Source organism: Petromyzon marinus, chromosome 1, assembly GCF_048934315.1.
Source record: "Petromyzon marinus isolate PM22_M1 ecotype Great Lakes invasive population chromosome 1, UKy_Petmar_22M1.pri1.0, whole genome shotgun sequence".
NCBI lineage: Eukaryota > Metazoa > Chordata > Hyperoartia > Petromyzontiformes > Petromyzontidae > Petromyzon > Petromyzon marinus.
In genome coordinates, this window is record NC_133667.1 from 3,349,185 (window position 1) to 3,365,200 (window position 16,016).

At 41.0% G+C, this 16,016-nt stretch overlaps 1 protein-coding gene across 4 annotated transcripts in view; it reads left to right on the forward strand.

Annotated features, from left to right (window-relative positions):
- LOC103091688 (neogenin) overlaps positions 1-16,016 on the forward strand; it is a 267,517-nt gene that overhangs the window by 109,942 nt on the left and 141,559 nt on the right. For all 4 annotated transcript variants that reach the window (XM_032947567.2, XM_032947655.2, XM_032947737.2 and 1 more), the window contains exons 5-6: positions 5,130-5,263; positions 12,234-12,388. In XM_032947567.2, the coding sequence (XP_032803458.2) occupies positions 5,130-5,263; positions 12,234-12,388 (289 nt within the window). The remainder of the gene's footprint in view (positions 1-5,129; positions 5,264-12,233; positions 12,389-16,016) is intronic.

Consider the following 16,016-nt stretch of genomic DNA (forward strand, 5'->3'; position numbering starts at 1 on the left):
TTAATTCATTACAATTGGCCATAATGGGGGAACTGATTTTTTTGATGGTAATGCTCAATCTATGATTAAAAAATAATAATATTGTGATATTTGGCCATATGATGAGCAGCTCAATTTAATTACCACGCACCATTGTTGCTCTCACATATATATAGTATACATGTATGATTAGGTGTGGGAATTTGGGCAGCGGCATAGGTCATGGCTTACGATGAACAAGACGTTAGAGCACCCCTTCCTTCCGCTAGCTTTGCAGGCGGCCCTTGGGTAAGGCCCAACACCTGCTTAGCCCCCCTGCCACGGTCACGGCGAAGGCGCCGGCGTCGGCAGCAGGGTACTGATTGATGACTGGCAGATGAATCTTATAGGTCAGTGGCGTGGCATCTGACTGGCATGTGGAAGAACACCATCAATGGAGTCAACGGATGGCAGCACCAAGGCCAGTTCGTGGCTACTGCGGGGAAAGTCATGGATTCCTCAGTCGTTATACTCTGTGTGTATCACTGGACCGTAATACATGAGACCAGAGAGAGGGCGGCTGAGGGCACGACGAGAGCTTCTTTTAAGCACCGTGCAAGGCGTGGAGAGCAGAGAAAGTCATTTGGCGATGGAGTGGATGTGGTAGCAGCAGGCTTTAGTTGGGAACTGTTAACAAAAGCTCTGCATGCACACATGCGGCTCAGACTTTTCAAAACGTGGTTGGCAACCACAGCCAACGGGCCTTCAAACATGCAGTAAGAAAAACGGAAACAATACAAATTCCTACCCGGAATGTCCGGACACTGCTTGACAGGGTTGCTTCTGGTCGACCTGAAAGAAGGATAGCTATTTTGTAGACTTAGTTCGTCATCATATTGATATTGCAGCCCTCCAAGAGACAAAGGGACAGAGCCGAATTAGAGTTTGAAGATGCACGCTGTTTTCTGGGTTGAGAAGACTCGTGAAGAAAGAGATGCTTGTGTGGTTTTTGCCATCAACAACAACATTGCGTATAAACTCATCTCGCTAACCAAAATTCATATCTATTAATTTCCCTCGAACTGGGTGCTATTTAACACCGATGAGTGTGTATGCACCAACAATGACACACTCAAATGAGAGCAAATAAGAATTCTACTCGATGCTAAATAGTGTCATGGAATCTGTACCTCAATCGGACAAGCTGTTCATACTCTTTGGTTCTTTCGGTAAAGTAGGTATAAAATAAAATAAAAATAAATCACGACGTTTCAGGCGCAACACAAGCGTCCGTCATCATGTGTTGCGCCTGAAACGTCGTGATTTATTTTATGCCTACGTGACTTTACCAAAAGAACCAAAGAGTATGGATTCCTGCAGTCACGTAAGCTTCAAATCAGAGCACTTCATACTTGGTGACTTTAATGTGCGAGTTGGCAGCAAATTCTCAAAGTACAAACCGTTTTTGGCTCATTCTGTAAAGGAAACCGAAATTCAAATGGAGAGCTACTGCTTAACTTATGCGCACAACACAAACAGTTAATCACAAACACATTTCTACCAACCGGATAAGCACTATTTTACATGGATGCACCCTAGATCCAATCATTACCACCTTCTTGACAACACCATAACCCATCATGAGGACTTGAAAGACATCTTAAACACTAGAGCCTTGCGTGGACCTGAGTGTTCAAGAGACCACTTCTTTATCACAATTGTCTGCAACTTGCATATAACCATTCCCAGAAAGAAACAAGCTCCTTGTTTACCTAAGAATTTTGATGTACAGAAGCTCAAGTCTCCCAAAATACAAGCTCAGCTGGAAACTTATAAAACAAGCCTTTGGCACAGAAAACAAACCAAATCAACAACTGAAGCAACGTCTACTCCTCAAAGAAAAAAAAAAGCTTTACACGGATCACCTTTCCAAGCAGATAGTTACCTCCAGAGCCAAACTAAATGCTAGCAAAGCAGAAGTGCAATTAAAAATACGGGCCATTAAAGATCAATGGTGGAGCACCAAAGCAGATGAAATAGATGCACTCGCTACATTGACTCACAAGGGATGTACGATGCTCTCAAAGAAATCGATGGGTCCGAGAACAAAGATTATCCTACCTACATGAAGTACTGATAGAGGCCAATTACTGACAGGTGCGTGTGATATGGAGAGATGGAAAGAGGATTTCTTCACTTTGCTCAACCAAGTCAGCGAAGTAAATTGCCTCTGCAAGATGTTCTCAACCACGCAATCAATAAGGAAGAGCTGGAGAAAGCCATGAAGAACACCAGTGTGGCAAGGCTCCTGGACAAGATGGAATTCCACCAGAAGTGTACAGACACGGAGGTGCGGAACTGAAGCCCAGGCTGTTCACGTTCTACAGTTGCCGCTGGTAAAAAAACAAGAGCTCCTGCAGCTCAAAGATGCACTCGTTATTGCAATATACAAGCACAAACGTGGCAGATCAGACAGTGGAAGCCATCGTGGTATCTCTCTTTTGTCAATACCAGGAAAGATCCTTGCCAAGATCCTCCTGAAAAAGCGGAGCGAGTGTTACCTGGCTTTTGTGCAGGAAGACGAACAAATTACATGATTTTCACCTTTAGACAAATACAAGAGAAAGCGGCAGGGGCACAGCACCAAGATCTGTTTGTGGTTTTTGTCGATTTCTCAAAGGGCTTTCGACACGGTGGACAAACACAATCTGGGAAGTTCCAAGAGCCTAACGGATGTCCAGAGTACTTTGTAAACATCATCAGACAGTTTCATGATGACATAACTGGTAGGGTATCAGTCGCAGGACACATCCATGTTTTACACCATGGAAAATGTGAAAAAGGTCTCATTGCACCTTCAAGTTGCATCTAAGGCATTCGGTTGCCAAAATAAGCGTCTTTGGTCCCAGCAATGGTATCAAAATGCCCACCAAAGTGAAGGTCTACAGAATATTAGTAATTCCTTCACTGCTTTACTCTGTAGAAACGTTGACACGAAACAGATGACACCTGAAGAAACTGACGAGCCTACAGCTGAGACATTTAAGACAAATCATGGAGATCAAGTGGCAAGACCGAATTCCAAGCAACAAGGTGCTGGCTAGAGCTGGAATTCCCAGTGTAGAGGCAACAGTTACCTCCTGTCAGTTCAGACGGTCAGGGCATGTAACGAGAATGCCAAAACATCAGCTTCCTAAAATATTTTTTTCTGGTGGACTCAGAGGGCAAGCGTGTTCCTGGTGGCCAAAAAACTGCGTTACAAGGACGTCCTTAAAAGACACCTCAAGACAGCCAATATCAATGTAGACACATAGGACGAACTGTCAGCGAACCGTAAGCAGTGGAGAAGTGCTGTAGCCGACTTGGTCAAGAGAGTTGAAGAGAAAAGGGAAAAGAAAGTCTATCAGCATCAACACCAGCAATGGCACAACACAAATCCCATCCAGCAGGCGAGCAACTCTTGCCCACAGTGGGACCGATGCTTCCACTCAAGGGCTGGGCTCTCATCCCACCGGCGTGCAGGAAAATGCTAGCTGTTCTCCGCAGTTATCATCGTTAGCGATGGACAGCCTAAGTGTAGGTGGGGGGGATGGGTGAGATTTATTTTTTATCCCCAAGACTAATATTTTTGTTATCGTTCTCATCCCCTGGAGGAACAACAATGTTGAATTTACAATCTAAGGTTTGAGCCTGGTTAGGAATGAATGAGAGACTGCTTGTAGATGCCAGGTTATGTAGGGTTGGGGCTGACTGGAAAGTGGCCAGGAGATGGAAGCACAGTAATGCTTTCTTGAATCTCTCTATGCAGAGCTTGGGTGTCACCCCCTCCTATGTATGGTGGGTTTTGTACCACAAGAAGCCAAACACTCATTGAAATTATCCAAACATCCCTATTTAGCAGGACTCTCCTGAAGCCTCTTGACTCAGTAAGGTGTTCCAAGGTAAAACAAATCAATTCTTTTCAGAGCGCATTTAACGCTTTAAGGGACTATCACATGTTATATTTCTATTATCAGTTAATGTATTATTGCCGTGTAGGCATGGACATTTTTTGTCCATATTTCCCCACGCAGGTTAGTGAGGGTTGGTGAAGGCCTATATATTTTTTAATAACACCCCCCCCCCCCCATATATACTAATATGCATGTTTTATTAAATTTTTGAGCCATCATGTCGGCACACCATATTGTATGCAAAACCTATTTTGTGCCTATCCAATCTCTTTGGAAAGGCTATAGCAAGGGACAGAAGTGCACGCTTACCAGAGTGCATGAAATCGGGTACTGAGAGCATACAGTATCACCTCGGCACACTGTCCGCTATTTTGTAGAAAAGAAACATTTCAAAAGAACAACATGTTTACAAACACTTTGGTTCTATTCGGTAAAGTTATGTAGGCGAAAAATATAATAAATAAATAAATAATACAACAAAAATCACGACGTTTCTGTCCTCGAGACAGTCTGGTCCCTTCACCTGATGAAGGCCGCTTGTGTTGTGGCCGAAACATCGTGATTTTTGTTGTTTTATTTTTTTTACCTACGTGACTTTACCGAATAGAACCAAAGAGTATGGATCCTTGCAGTCACTAAAGCTTCAAATCTAGAACATGTTTACAAACTTAATTGATGGAGAATTCTGTGTCCATAAGTCACTGTGACCTGAGAAAATGAAGGGGGCAGACAATAAAACATGTACACATTACTTGAACATGAATTTAATCATGTTTAAACGCACATAGCCACGGTGCACCCTCGTGTGCAATGTGAGTACCAGTGCTAAACTTAATTAGTAATGACAATATCATGCCTATAGACTTCCCTGGACATTTTTTTCCCAACACATTTTTGTGGCACCAAAATAGGATGAAATGTCATGTCTCTGCTTATATCTTTTTCAGACGTACAATAATCTACATCGGAAATTATCATTGAGCTCCATTAGCAAAGAATGAATTAACATATAATTGTTCTCATTATACTTTGGATGTTAATTAATATAAATGTATATCGTTATCCTTCATTTATTATTCCATTATGCGTTAACGTCACTGTTATAATGACATTATAATTGTAGACTATTTTTGTTGTAATAACGGTTTATACATCGATGGTACTGTGATTTTTTTGTTTTAATGAGGAACGCTAATTCTGGCACCTGTGGCTTTGCAGTGAGAGATTCTCGGTGGTGGCTGGGGGGATCATGAGGATCGATAATGTCCAGGAAGATGACGCAGGAGATTACACCTGCATCATCAAGGCCCAAAATGAAACTCAGCGGCTTTATGCCAAACTCACCGTCCTTGGTAAGGAAAACAGGCCTTGATATAAATGTGTTAAAGAAATATGGATTTAGTTATGTAAAACTTAAATTAGTCTTGTGTTTATATTTATTTTTATTATAACAATCCAATACATAATCTGCATGTTGACAATTATGGCTACCATTCCAGCAATAGTTGTATTTCTCCCAAGGCCATCATATTGATGATGACGTTTATTTGATCACAATTAATAATTTTCATTACACCGTTATTTGGGGTGCACATGCATACTTTGTCATGTACATAATATGTACAACTTTCTAATTGCGAATTTTCTCAGTAGACAAACCTGAAAACATAATTTGAGTTTCTATGTGTGTGTGCGGGGCATTGTAGTGGTTAGGGCATTTACAAATAAACTAGTTTGCACTGTCATGCTCTAAATAAAATCCATTGTACAATGATAATTACATGTGTAGTGGGTATAAATGAAGAGCGAGGCTTCTCTGGAGGCAACACGTTTATTTTAACAACGCTCGCTAACACAAAGGGGTATAGCTGCCCCTTCCAGAAGGTAACCTGGGGAGGTTGTCCCTCCGGGCTAACTAGCCCTAACACAACTGGGGGAGGCCTTCAAGCCCAGACCCTGGCTCGAGTCCTGGTCTTGACTTCGGGGCTTCTTCTTCAGGAGGACGTCTTCACATCCTCAGATGAACAACAGCAGCCGGACCCGTTCAGGGGTCCGGCTTATATTCCCAGTCCCGGGGCTTCCTCCGCCCCTAGGCACGCCTCCCTTCTCGGCCCTTCCAGAGGCCCCTGGAACCGGTCCCCGGGTCCCCCAGCCCCCCTCTTTGGAGGCCCCACCCCCGGTACCTCCGGCCACCAGCCCTAAGGTTCATCCGGAGTGCGCCATGGCCCCCTGTCACCCCTGCGCCGCTCCAGGCGCTCTCGCCCCCTAGCCTCCAGGGGCTGACACTGCACACGGAGTGCAATGTCGCACAACTGCCGTGCCGTCGGTGGTGTGAGCAGCGTGTCTCCTGCTCCACGCACAGGCCAGCCTTACGTGGCATGCAGTGGCATCCCGATGCCACTACACCAGGGACGTGCGGTCAGGGGAGGCAGGGGAGGCAGGGGAGGCAGAGCCTCACCTGTCATAATCCAATGAAAATAGCTGTTACGAACATTTTAAAAAAGAATAATCAAATAAAATAAATATTAAGATTTTTCCACTGATCTGTGTTATAAATGTCATTTCTGTACGATTCCAATCATTTTTGTAGTCAAAACGCCAAATTTACGGAGCTCCGCTGCAAATACAGGAAGAGACGAGAGGTGAGGCAGCGACGAGCTCAGCCTCCCCTCTGATTACGCAACTCCTCAGTAACTGGATGGAGCGCGGGCAATAAGCGCGTGCCTGTTACTATCTCAGTATGTCGCCAATGTGATGTTTGTAGACCCCTTCATTTCATGTCCTCGCCTTCCATACTCCAGGTAACTTATTTCACGTATGTGTATAAAGATATTTAGGCTCGCTGGTCTCGTCATGAAACTGCAATGAAAAAGCACCAGGGGAGGCAGCTATCACATCTGCCTCACTGAGGGGGACGTGTCTAACACGCCCCCTTCAGTGAGGCCACGCCCCCCTCCGTGAGGCCACACCCCCCTCAGTGTGTGAATCTGGCTCTGACACTAGCCAGTGCCTCCCCAGCCATTGACCTCACTGCACGTCACTGCACTATATTGCTACAAACATAATTTTAAAACACAGTACATGCCTATTCTTAGTTTTTTCGGTAAAGTCACGTTGAAGAGAAACAACAAAATAACAAAATATATATAAAACAATAAAAAATTATCACGACGTTTTTGTTGTTTCTCTTCAACGTGACTTTACCGAAAAAACTAAGAATATGAATTACTGCAGTCACGAAAGCTTTAAATCAAAATTTACAGTACATGCCTGTCGCTTAACCAGCATTCTTTCTACGAGAATTTTCTAAAACGAGCAATTTGAATTGAGATCAATTTAGATCCTCTTATGTCAGCAGTTCTCCTGCTGTCGCTGTTACACCTGATGACAGTCGCTTGTGTTGCGATCGAAACGTCGTGATTTATTTTATTTTATACCTACGTGACTTTACCGAAAGAACAAAAGAGTATGGATTCCTGCAGTCACGAAAGCTTCAAACATCCATTTTATATATTTTTTTCCCTCTGTGCATTTTAATCAGTTGTTGAGAGTTCTTATCAAATAACCCATTAGTTGACCCAGATCTTTGATAACTATTTATATTTTTAATGGAATTACGTAGTTTTGCATTATCTGGCTATGATGAAATGCAATTTGCGTCACATCTCTGACGATTTGGATTTTGTCAGTTTGAATGAAGACAATCTCATTCCCGATATCACCATTTGGATTTTTATACACTGTACTTCACCTCATAACAAAACTCTATACACTGTCTCAGACATTATGCAATGAGACTTAGAAGCAGTCCGCTTTAATTATGTATGACTGTATAGCTAAACAGATTATCCGTATTATGGTCCTGTCTGGACCTGTCGTGTAACCGCCATAGGAATATCTATGAGACCCCACAATATTTCCTTATCAGAGCTATATTTGTTCTCATTGAGTGTTCTAGCCAAAATAAACGTTCGTAGAATGGAAGCATTCATAAGAAAACCATCATCTCCTTGTGAATGTGGAGATAAACACAAAGGATACAATTCCCCAACCAGTCTAGCCAAGGTAACTGCTACCAGCAGCGCCACCTTCTAGGTGATAACATTAAAAGGAACTCTCACACGTAGTTTTCTGCAACCAATATTTTGATTCATAATACATTTTTGGGTTAGGCCACAATGATTCCTGCAGTCACGAAAGCTTCAAATCAAGATTAGATCAATTTGTTCGCAAAACAAGCAAAATGTTCACATAGCGAGCAGACACCACCAATCGATCAAATGCATTCGATAGCGGCAGTGGGCGCATGGAGGCCCGCAGATGTTTAATTACCAGCTGTGCTGCCGACTCGCGTGTTTTATACGAGGGACGGGGGCCTTGTGGTGGCATTGTAATGGGTGGCTGGCGGCGCTAATTAAAATTGCAGACACTTGAGGACAGCCACCTGCAAGCAGTGGTTCTCCATGTGTGGTAAGTGTTATTATATTTTATTACATTACTATACAATTTCATTAGTTTTTCTCACCTAAAAAAAAAATTCGTTCAAGAGCAGGAAATGTTGGGTCTGAAAGGTGAAACGCTCGTTAAGCGAGACGTGGCTGTATAATATATTGTGTATACACGATAACCAATAGCTAGAATGTTTTAATTACACCTATCACCATCGTAGGGCAATATTATATCTTGTAACACAGCCTGTTGAGGCAAGTGCTGTGAGCGAGCACCTATGGAGGCCAGCACGGAACACGAGGGTGGTGGGTGGCCAGCACCATACCTGGCTGCATGTCTCCCCGGTGGCAATGCTTACACACCGCACCAGGTACTCATTTGAGGCTGAGTCGACTTAGGGGAAGCCCAGGACCGATTCAGATAATCGTCACTCGTGTTGGGCATGAGTGGGAATCAAACTCGGGTCGCCGGGTTCGTAGTGCAGCGTAGCACTACCACTCCCCACCACTTCGGGACAAATACATGCTTTAGATCATTATCGGTAAGTACTATATTCAGTGTTTAAACTACCATACTATTTATTGTCTAGGATTTTTTTTGTATCGGGTTTATTTCAACAACTTTGTTTTTAGGTTATTTGGCATTCAGTACAGTAATGATTTCAATTGTCATGTCTATTTTTGGTGGTCCCTGTACCTAACCCCATTATTTACAGGTCAGGCTTAGGTATTGAATATCGCAGTTTTGGCTTTTGCGGCACTTTCCAAAAACATAACACCCACGATAATCAAGGGTCTCCTCTGTACATTTTGCACACACAATTTATGCACAGACACAAATTATGGTGAATGGGTATACTGTACAAATTTGATGGATATTTGCTTGTAATTGACTAATCAAGTCATCTAAGCCGGATGAGGGCTGAGACAACAGCCTAATTTATGCACAATGAGATTTAACAATTTCCCGAAATTCTGCCAAAAGGTGTATATTCTGGAAACATCTTTCCACTGAATTGCGTATGTAGTTTGGATGCATATTGTAGGATATACGATATAAGTAAAAAAAATTATGACAATGGAGCATGTGTTTACTGAATGATGTAAAAAATATTGCATTGTGTTGAAAAATTGGCAAGAACTTATGTACTTTTGCAATTTGTACTTAAATACTTTGTTACTTTGTATTTATATATTTTAGTGACATGCTTACCCTTCGTACACTTTGCACTCATCGGTTTTTCTTTTATTTGGACATTGTGAAAAAGAGATGCATACCTCATCAGATTCCTCCAGGATAAAGATTTAGATTCTGAATAAAATAAAAATTCAGATTCTGAGACATTAAACACAGTTATGTGTGATGAGCAATACATTTAGATAATTTTCAGAGGTTACACGAGTTTTGGTGAAACCGTTAAAATGCAACGACAGGCACTTCTTGACATACGCGATAGATGCGTCATTGGAAAAGCGTGCGTATCTCAAAATCGCGTATGTTAAAAGCAATTTTCCCATAATAAATAATGGTAAAGGAGGAGTCATCTTCTTTGAGGGCCTGTCCCTTTCACCTGAAGGCCACTTGTGTTGTGGCCGAAACGTCGTGAGAATTTATTGTGTTATTTTATTTTATTAATTTATTATTTTATTCTCATTCTACGTGACTTTACCGAAAGGACCAAAGAAGATGAATCCTTGCAGTCACGAAAGCTTTAAATCGAAATGTAAAGGAGGAGGTTAGGCAATTTCACTCACACTCGCAGACATAATCGCCTGTATTACCTTAGCTTATATCAATACATATACATACAATATAATACTTTAAATTTAAAATAAAATCATGCAAACTCTAATATACTTCCTATAAAATAAAGAAATACAGTCTTACTTACTTGTAACTACGCTTGAGTTGCGTTGTGGAGAGGATGGAGGCAGGAAGACGAAAGCGACAAAGGGCAGAACGCTAGTGTACACTCGGCGAGATGCTCTACAGTTTAGTACACTAGTTATCGTACCACACTGGCTGCTAGCAACGCCGTTGGGTCACGGTGCCAGGCTAGGGTGGCGTATGATCGCATTGCAGATTACGTTATTCCGAAAATTGCCTCGCGTATGTCAATAAAAGGTCAAAACACAAAGCACGTATTATTCCAAAATGGTGTACTACAAAAGCGCGTAAACCGAAGATTGCCTGTCCTTGACTTTTACAGCTTTATTGAGTTTTTTTCACCAGCCAATGATTGATTCAACCCTGTCCTTGCCATTGGAGATGTGCAACATCACGATGTCTTTCTTCAAGCGATGGCTAAAGGCACTCTAGTTTCGGGGTGTGGGACTCCAAGTGTGATAATAACTTTATCTAAGGCATTGTAGCCTCAAGGAGGCTAATGCCAATCACAACAGAGAATTGGGCCCTTTTGCACATTTTTTTTATTAATGGCAAATTGGACATAAGGAGGCCAATGTTAACCATACCGGGGTAGTGAGACCCCGGGTAATCAATTTATTACGAAAAGCAGGTAAGGCTCAAGTAAACTCATGGCATCCATACAAACAGTGAAAGGAGTTGATGAAAACCTGTTAACTTGCTACAGCCACCAACCACCACACCGTGACAATTATGAGAGTTTTCCATACTGGCTTAAATATTATTAGAATTAACCACGTGTATTCAGTTCACTTAGGCACTGTGGTGGTTATGAACAGTTGGCTTGCTGGCCGTACCTCTCCAGCTTAGGAGCCAGGGTTGAGTGGCATTTTGACTACCGAAACGAAGAAATATTGGTGTACAAAGAAGAGGGTATACCGACGATGAAGGCTGGAGATTAACAGCAAGACTGGAACCGGGATAGGACATTGTAATGTCAGAATACTATACCAGCCCAGGAAGCGAGACATACTTGCTGGTAAGCTAAGACAGAACATCACCCATTTTGGGAATAAGTGAAACTAGATCGATTGACTCATGCCCCAATTTAGTATTGCACTGGGGTATGGGGGGGGGGGTACCGGATTTGAAGGATTAGGCAGGAATAGGGATTGCCATTGGTAGCAGGAGACTGAATTGCATGACCAAGTTTGTGTTGATGGATAAGTGGATTATTGTAGGCATCCTATGATTTCAACTTTGCAATTTGTCATTTGTGGTAGCTTATACATTAACTGAAACAGCAGTAGGATATCAAGAGACAACTATAATTGGCATTAGCGGGCGTGGTACCTAAGTATGATGTATGCCTTATTCTAGGGGACATCCCCGTATAGATGCATACAAATTAGGATACAGGAATACTCTGACAAGCAAGGAGTTGGTACCTCGACACCCTTATGTAGGGAGTTACACGAATGTGTCTGATCTGCCATACCTTGACATCCCAACCCTTACAGGCGTGTACCACCAGCGTCCTCTATGCAGTACCATAGTTTATATATATATTTTTAATGCAGCGGTAATGAATTGCCACTTAGCAGAAATGCATTGTTTACCTAGGAATGCCTTGCCGAGTCTCAATACTTTTTTAAGGGGGGTCCTGCAAAGTATTTGCAGTCAGGGCTGATGTTGGTATGTGTCATGCCAATTTATTCAAAGCTAATTTTTCATCATTGATATGTTTAACCAATAACTGTTACATTTAACACAAGCTTTCAAATAAATGTTATGATTTATAATTGATTTGGGATCAGATCACGTGTGTCCCAAACAATCCTGTCTGTCCAACAAAATTAATATATCTCTCGTTTCCAAACCAGATTTCTTAATTTCAGATTGTGATATATAAAATACAAAACACAAAGACATTTGCCACGTCTATATGCTATAGTATTTTCTAATGGATAAAATGTTTCCTCATGGTTTTATATGCGTCTTCCACAGAACCCCCACGCATCCTGCATGGTCCAGAAAATAGAAATGCAAGTGTGAGTGATGATATAATTCTGGAGTGTCAAGCGGAGGGAAGACCTCGCCCAGTTATTAGCTGGTTCCAAAACGGGGATCTCATTATTCCAGATGACTTCATCCAGATTGTGGTGAGTCCTCATGTTTGTATATAATAATGCATGTCCACTAAACATTGATATCACACACATGTATTGTCATGTTTGCAGAATTTTTTTGCACTTTTGTGACATCAATGCTTACCAAATCCTTTTTACCATGAAATTAAAGTAATAACTATTAAATTTTGATTTAAAGCTTTCGTGACTGCAGGGATTCATATTCTTGGTTCTTTCGGTAAAGTCACATGACTTTACCGAAAGAACCAAGAATATAACAGCTATTCACTTAAAAAATCAGCAACAATGGTACTTTAAGTTTACAAAATATATTTGAAGTGGATGATACCATCCTAGGCCCGTTCATCTTAAACATATATTAAGAGTTATAATTGTATGTTGTGGAAGTATATGCTGTAATTAATGTAGTTCAAATAAATTTGGCTATTTAATCAAATGTACATGCCGATACAATGCGTGTAATTTATAAATATTGGAAATTGTGCTTCGGTCACCTATTATTGAAAACATTGCTTTTCAGAAAATAGCAGTGGAATTAGTTTACCTTAAATGATCAACAACCTTCCATGAGATTGCAACACAAAAGTAATTGAAGATCGTACATTAAACATTTGGAGCATGAAAGTGGAAAAAAACGGTTCATTGTAAATCACAAATCGGAGACCTTGGAACCATAATATCATAGTCAGTCATAGAACTAGACGAGGCATTTTATACAGATCTCTATAGCAACAAAGGAATAAACCATATGCACAAAAATATCTGAGGATGATGATATTCTAGATGTCACACTTGATGGATTAACGACTGCCCTTTGCAGCCATGAACAAAAGAGAAGCACATTGACCAGATGTAATGATAATAGTGGGCATCATTAAAGAAGCAGAACCAGTTGTTCAAACAAAATTTTACAAAACATTGTATGAATTTTGATTTAAAGCTTTCATGACTGCAGTGATTTATATTCTTGGTTCTTTCGGTAAAGTCACGTTGAAGGGAAACAATAAAATAATAAAATATATATAACAATTAAATTCTCACAAGGTTTCGACTGTTTGTGTTACAGTGGGCGACTCCACAACAGTGTTACAGTCGAAACGTCGTGAGAATTTTATTGTTTTATATACTATGATTGTAATAAGGGGACAGGCAGGCTAAATCGACAATAATAAAGTTCGGAGATGATGAGTAGATACTCTGCGTTATGTTCTGTCCTTGTGAGAAGTGGGTGACTCCACAACAGATGGGCACTAGATGTTTGTGAAACGGCAACGCTTTATTTCAGTGTTCTTCCGAGGAGCATTTGCTTACCTGCAATAATGACCAGACACCAATATCACCCTCAGCTCAGTCCTTCAGTCCCTCAGCACGAAGCCCACCCCAAATCTCAATTATGGTAACACACACATCATATTATACAATAACATAATTAAATTATATTAATTATTTATAAATGAGGGGAATCATATTTTACTTACAATAGACAATGAACAATTGTTCTTTCTTATATCTAAAAAAAAATCAAGAATTCAATCTCTGCCAAAACACTTATTCTGCTCACCACATGAGCTCAATGTTAAGTTCAAACTGCAGAGTGGGCATTTTGCACATGTTTATAAGCATAACGTAATTACACTAAATATAATCAACTGTCACAAAAAAACTTCTCTTTTCATCATCAAAACATTCTAATGATCTTCCAACTCCGTTTACATCTACTGATTCGAGTTTGATTGATGAAAATAAGCAAGTTATTAACACCCGTGAGCATATGATTATTTTATTGTTTCCCTTCTACGTGACTTTACCGAAAGAACCAAGAATATGAATCCCTGCAGTCACGAAAGCTTTAAATCAAACCCGTGAGCATAATAAAATAATTATCACCACGGGGGTGATGACATCTTATTATTAAATTTCCCGCACAAAAAACGGAAAACACAACTCAAAAGAAGTGAACGTCTCATACGTGCTATCATGACCAGACACTGCCTCATCACCCTCCTCGCCATGCAACTTCAGCTCAGTGCCTCTGTTGATGGAATTGAGCACCAGTGTAAATTTTCTAGACCCAATTATATATTGAAATATTTAAATCATCTGTAATATCAAAGGCTTCATTGTGAATGCCTTCATCACCACCAAAGTCAATTAACATTACTGAGTCCTTATTCGAACAACATTCAAGTAATATTAATCAACATATTTTATTACGTTTTAATGGAGCTAATGTAGTGTCTCACCAGCATGGAGTCCATCCTAAATCCAAATTGGGGTTGTGCCCCGTACTCTGAATAGTTTACACACTGCTTGACGTGGCCGAATGGGCAAGTGATGCTTGGGGTACTATATCTGATCAGCATTGCATATACTGTACTTATAATTTAAAAGCCTACCTGGCTCTCAGAAGCAATTACAGCAGCTACATTTTATACGAAACGACTGCTTAGGTTCACATATGCTGAAACACATTGCGGAGTGCACAATTACCGTATTTTCCCGCATATAACCCGCGGGGTATACTTTTTACAATCAAAACAATACCCTGCGGGGTATATGGAGGTGCGGGCTATCCCAAAAATATTTTACACGTGTGACATTTCATAACTCATATTCTTGGTTCTACGTGACTGTACCGAAAGAACCAAGAATATGAATCCCTGCAGTCACGAAACCTTTAAATCAAAATTTCATAACTCGTTTAATTTTTTTTATGGAAGGACTATCCACTGTGCAACAATTACCTTTGACTAAAGCACTGCTGAATAAACCACTCACACTAAAATTGCACGTGTTATCACGTTTTAAATTATTTGAATTGTTTGTACAATGAAACGACAATGTTTGAAGTGGGCGCACTTTGTTTACCAGCGACGGGAGAGCTGGGGGGAGAGAGAGGTGGGGGTTGGGGGGTGGGGCAGCTGGGGGGAGAGAGAGGTGGGGGCGGGGCAACGGCGTGACCGTAGTGCCGCTATTGTCTGCGCAGTGCGCAATCTACCAGTGCTAAAACTGTACTTATCTACCAGTTATGTGTTACTTATTGTATATTTACCTTTGCTACTTATTTACTGTTTTAAGTTCACTCGTTTCAGGTTGGTTTGTTTTCTTTGTGCACGTTATGATTTTCATGTTAACAGTTGATAGTGGAATGTATTACAAATGTAAACTTCGTATGAATATGATGTAATTAAGCTGCGGTAACGACGTTAAAGATATTAATGCATGCGGGGTGTATGGAGGTGTGAGCTATCTGAAATTAGTTTTACACAAAACGCTATTTTTGCGGGGTATATGCGTCTGCGGGTTATATGCTTATGTGAGATATATACGGGAAAATACAGTACGTGCGATTCATCAAAGGTACGACCACTTCGTTGCTGGATAATGGCCTGCTTACCTTTAGTTATGGAAGGGGGTTGTCTGACCATACTTGATCAAGTTGGTCAATGTGAGTTCGTGACGTGGGGGTAGCAGGAATGGTTCAGATTTAACTTGGTAATGATGTGAGGCATGGTAAGGATTAAACTAAAGTGACAAGGTTTATACGCACTAACCAGAGGAACCACCACTCTACCATCCACCCACTCCATGTACAGTATATACATTTTTCACAATAATCATAAAAGACTGAACAATGGAT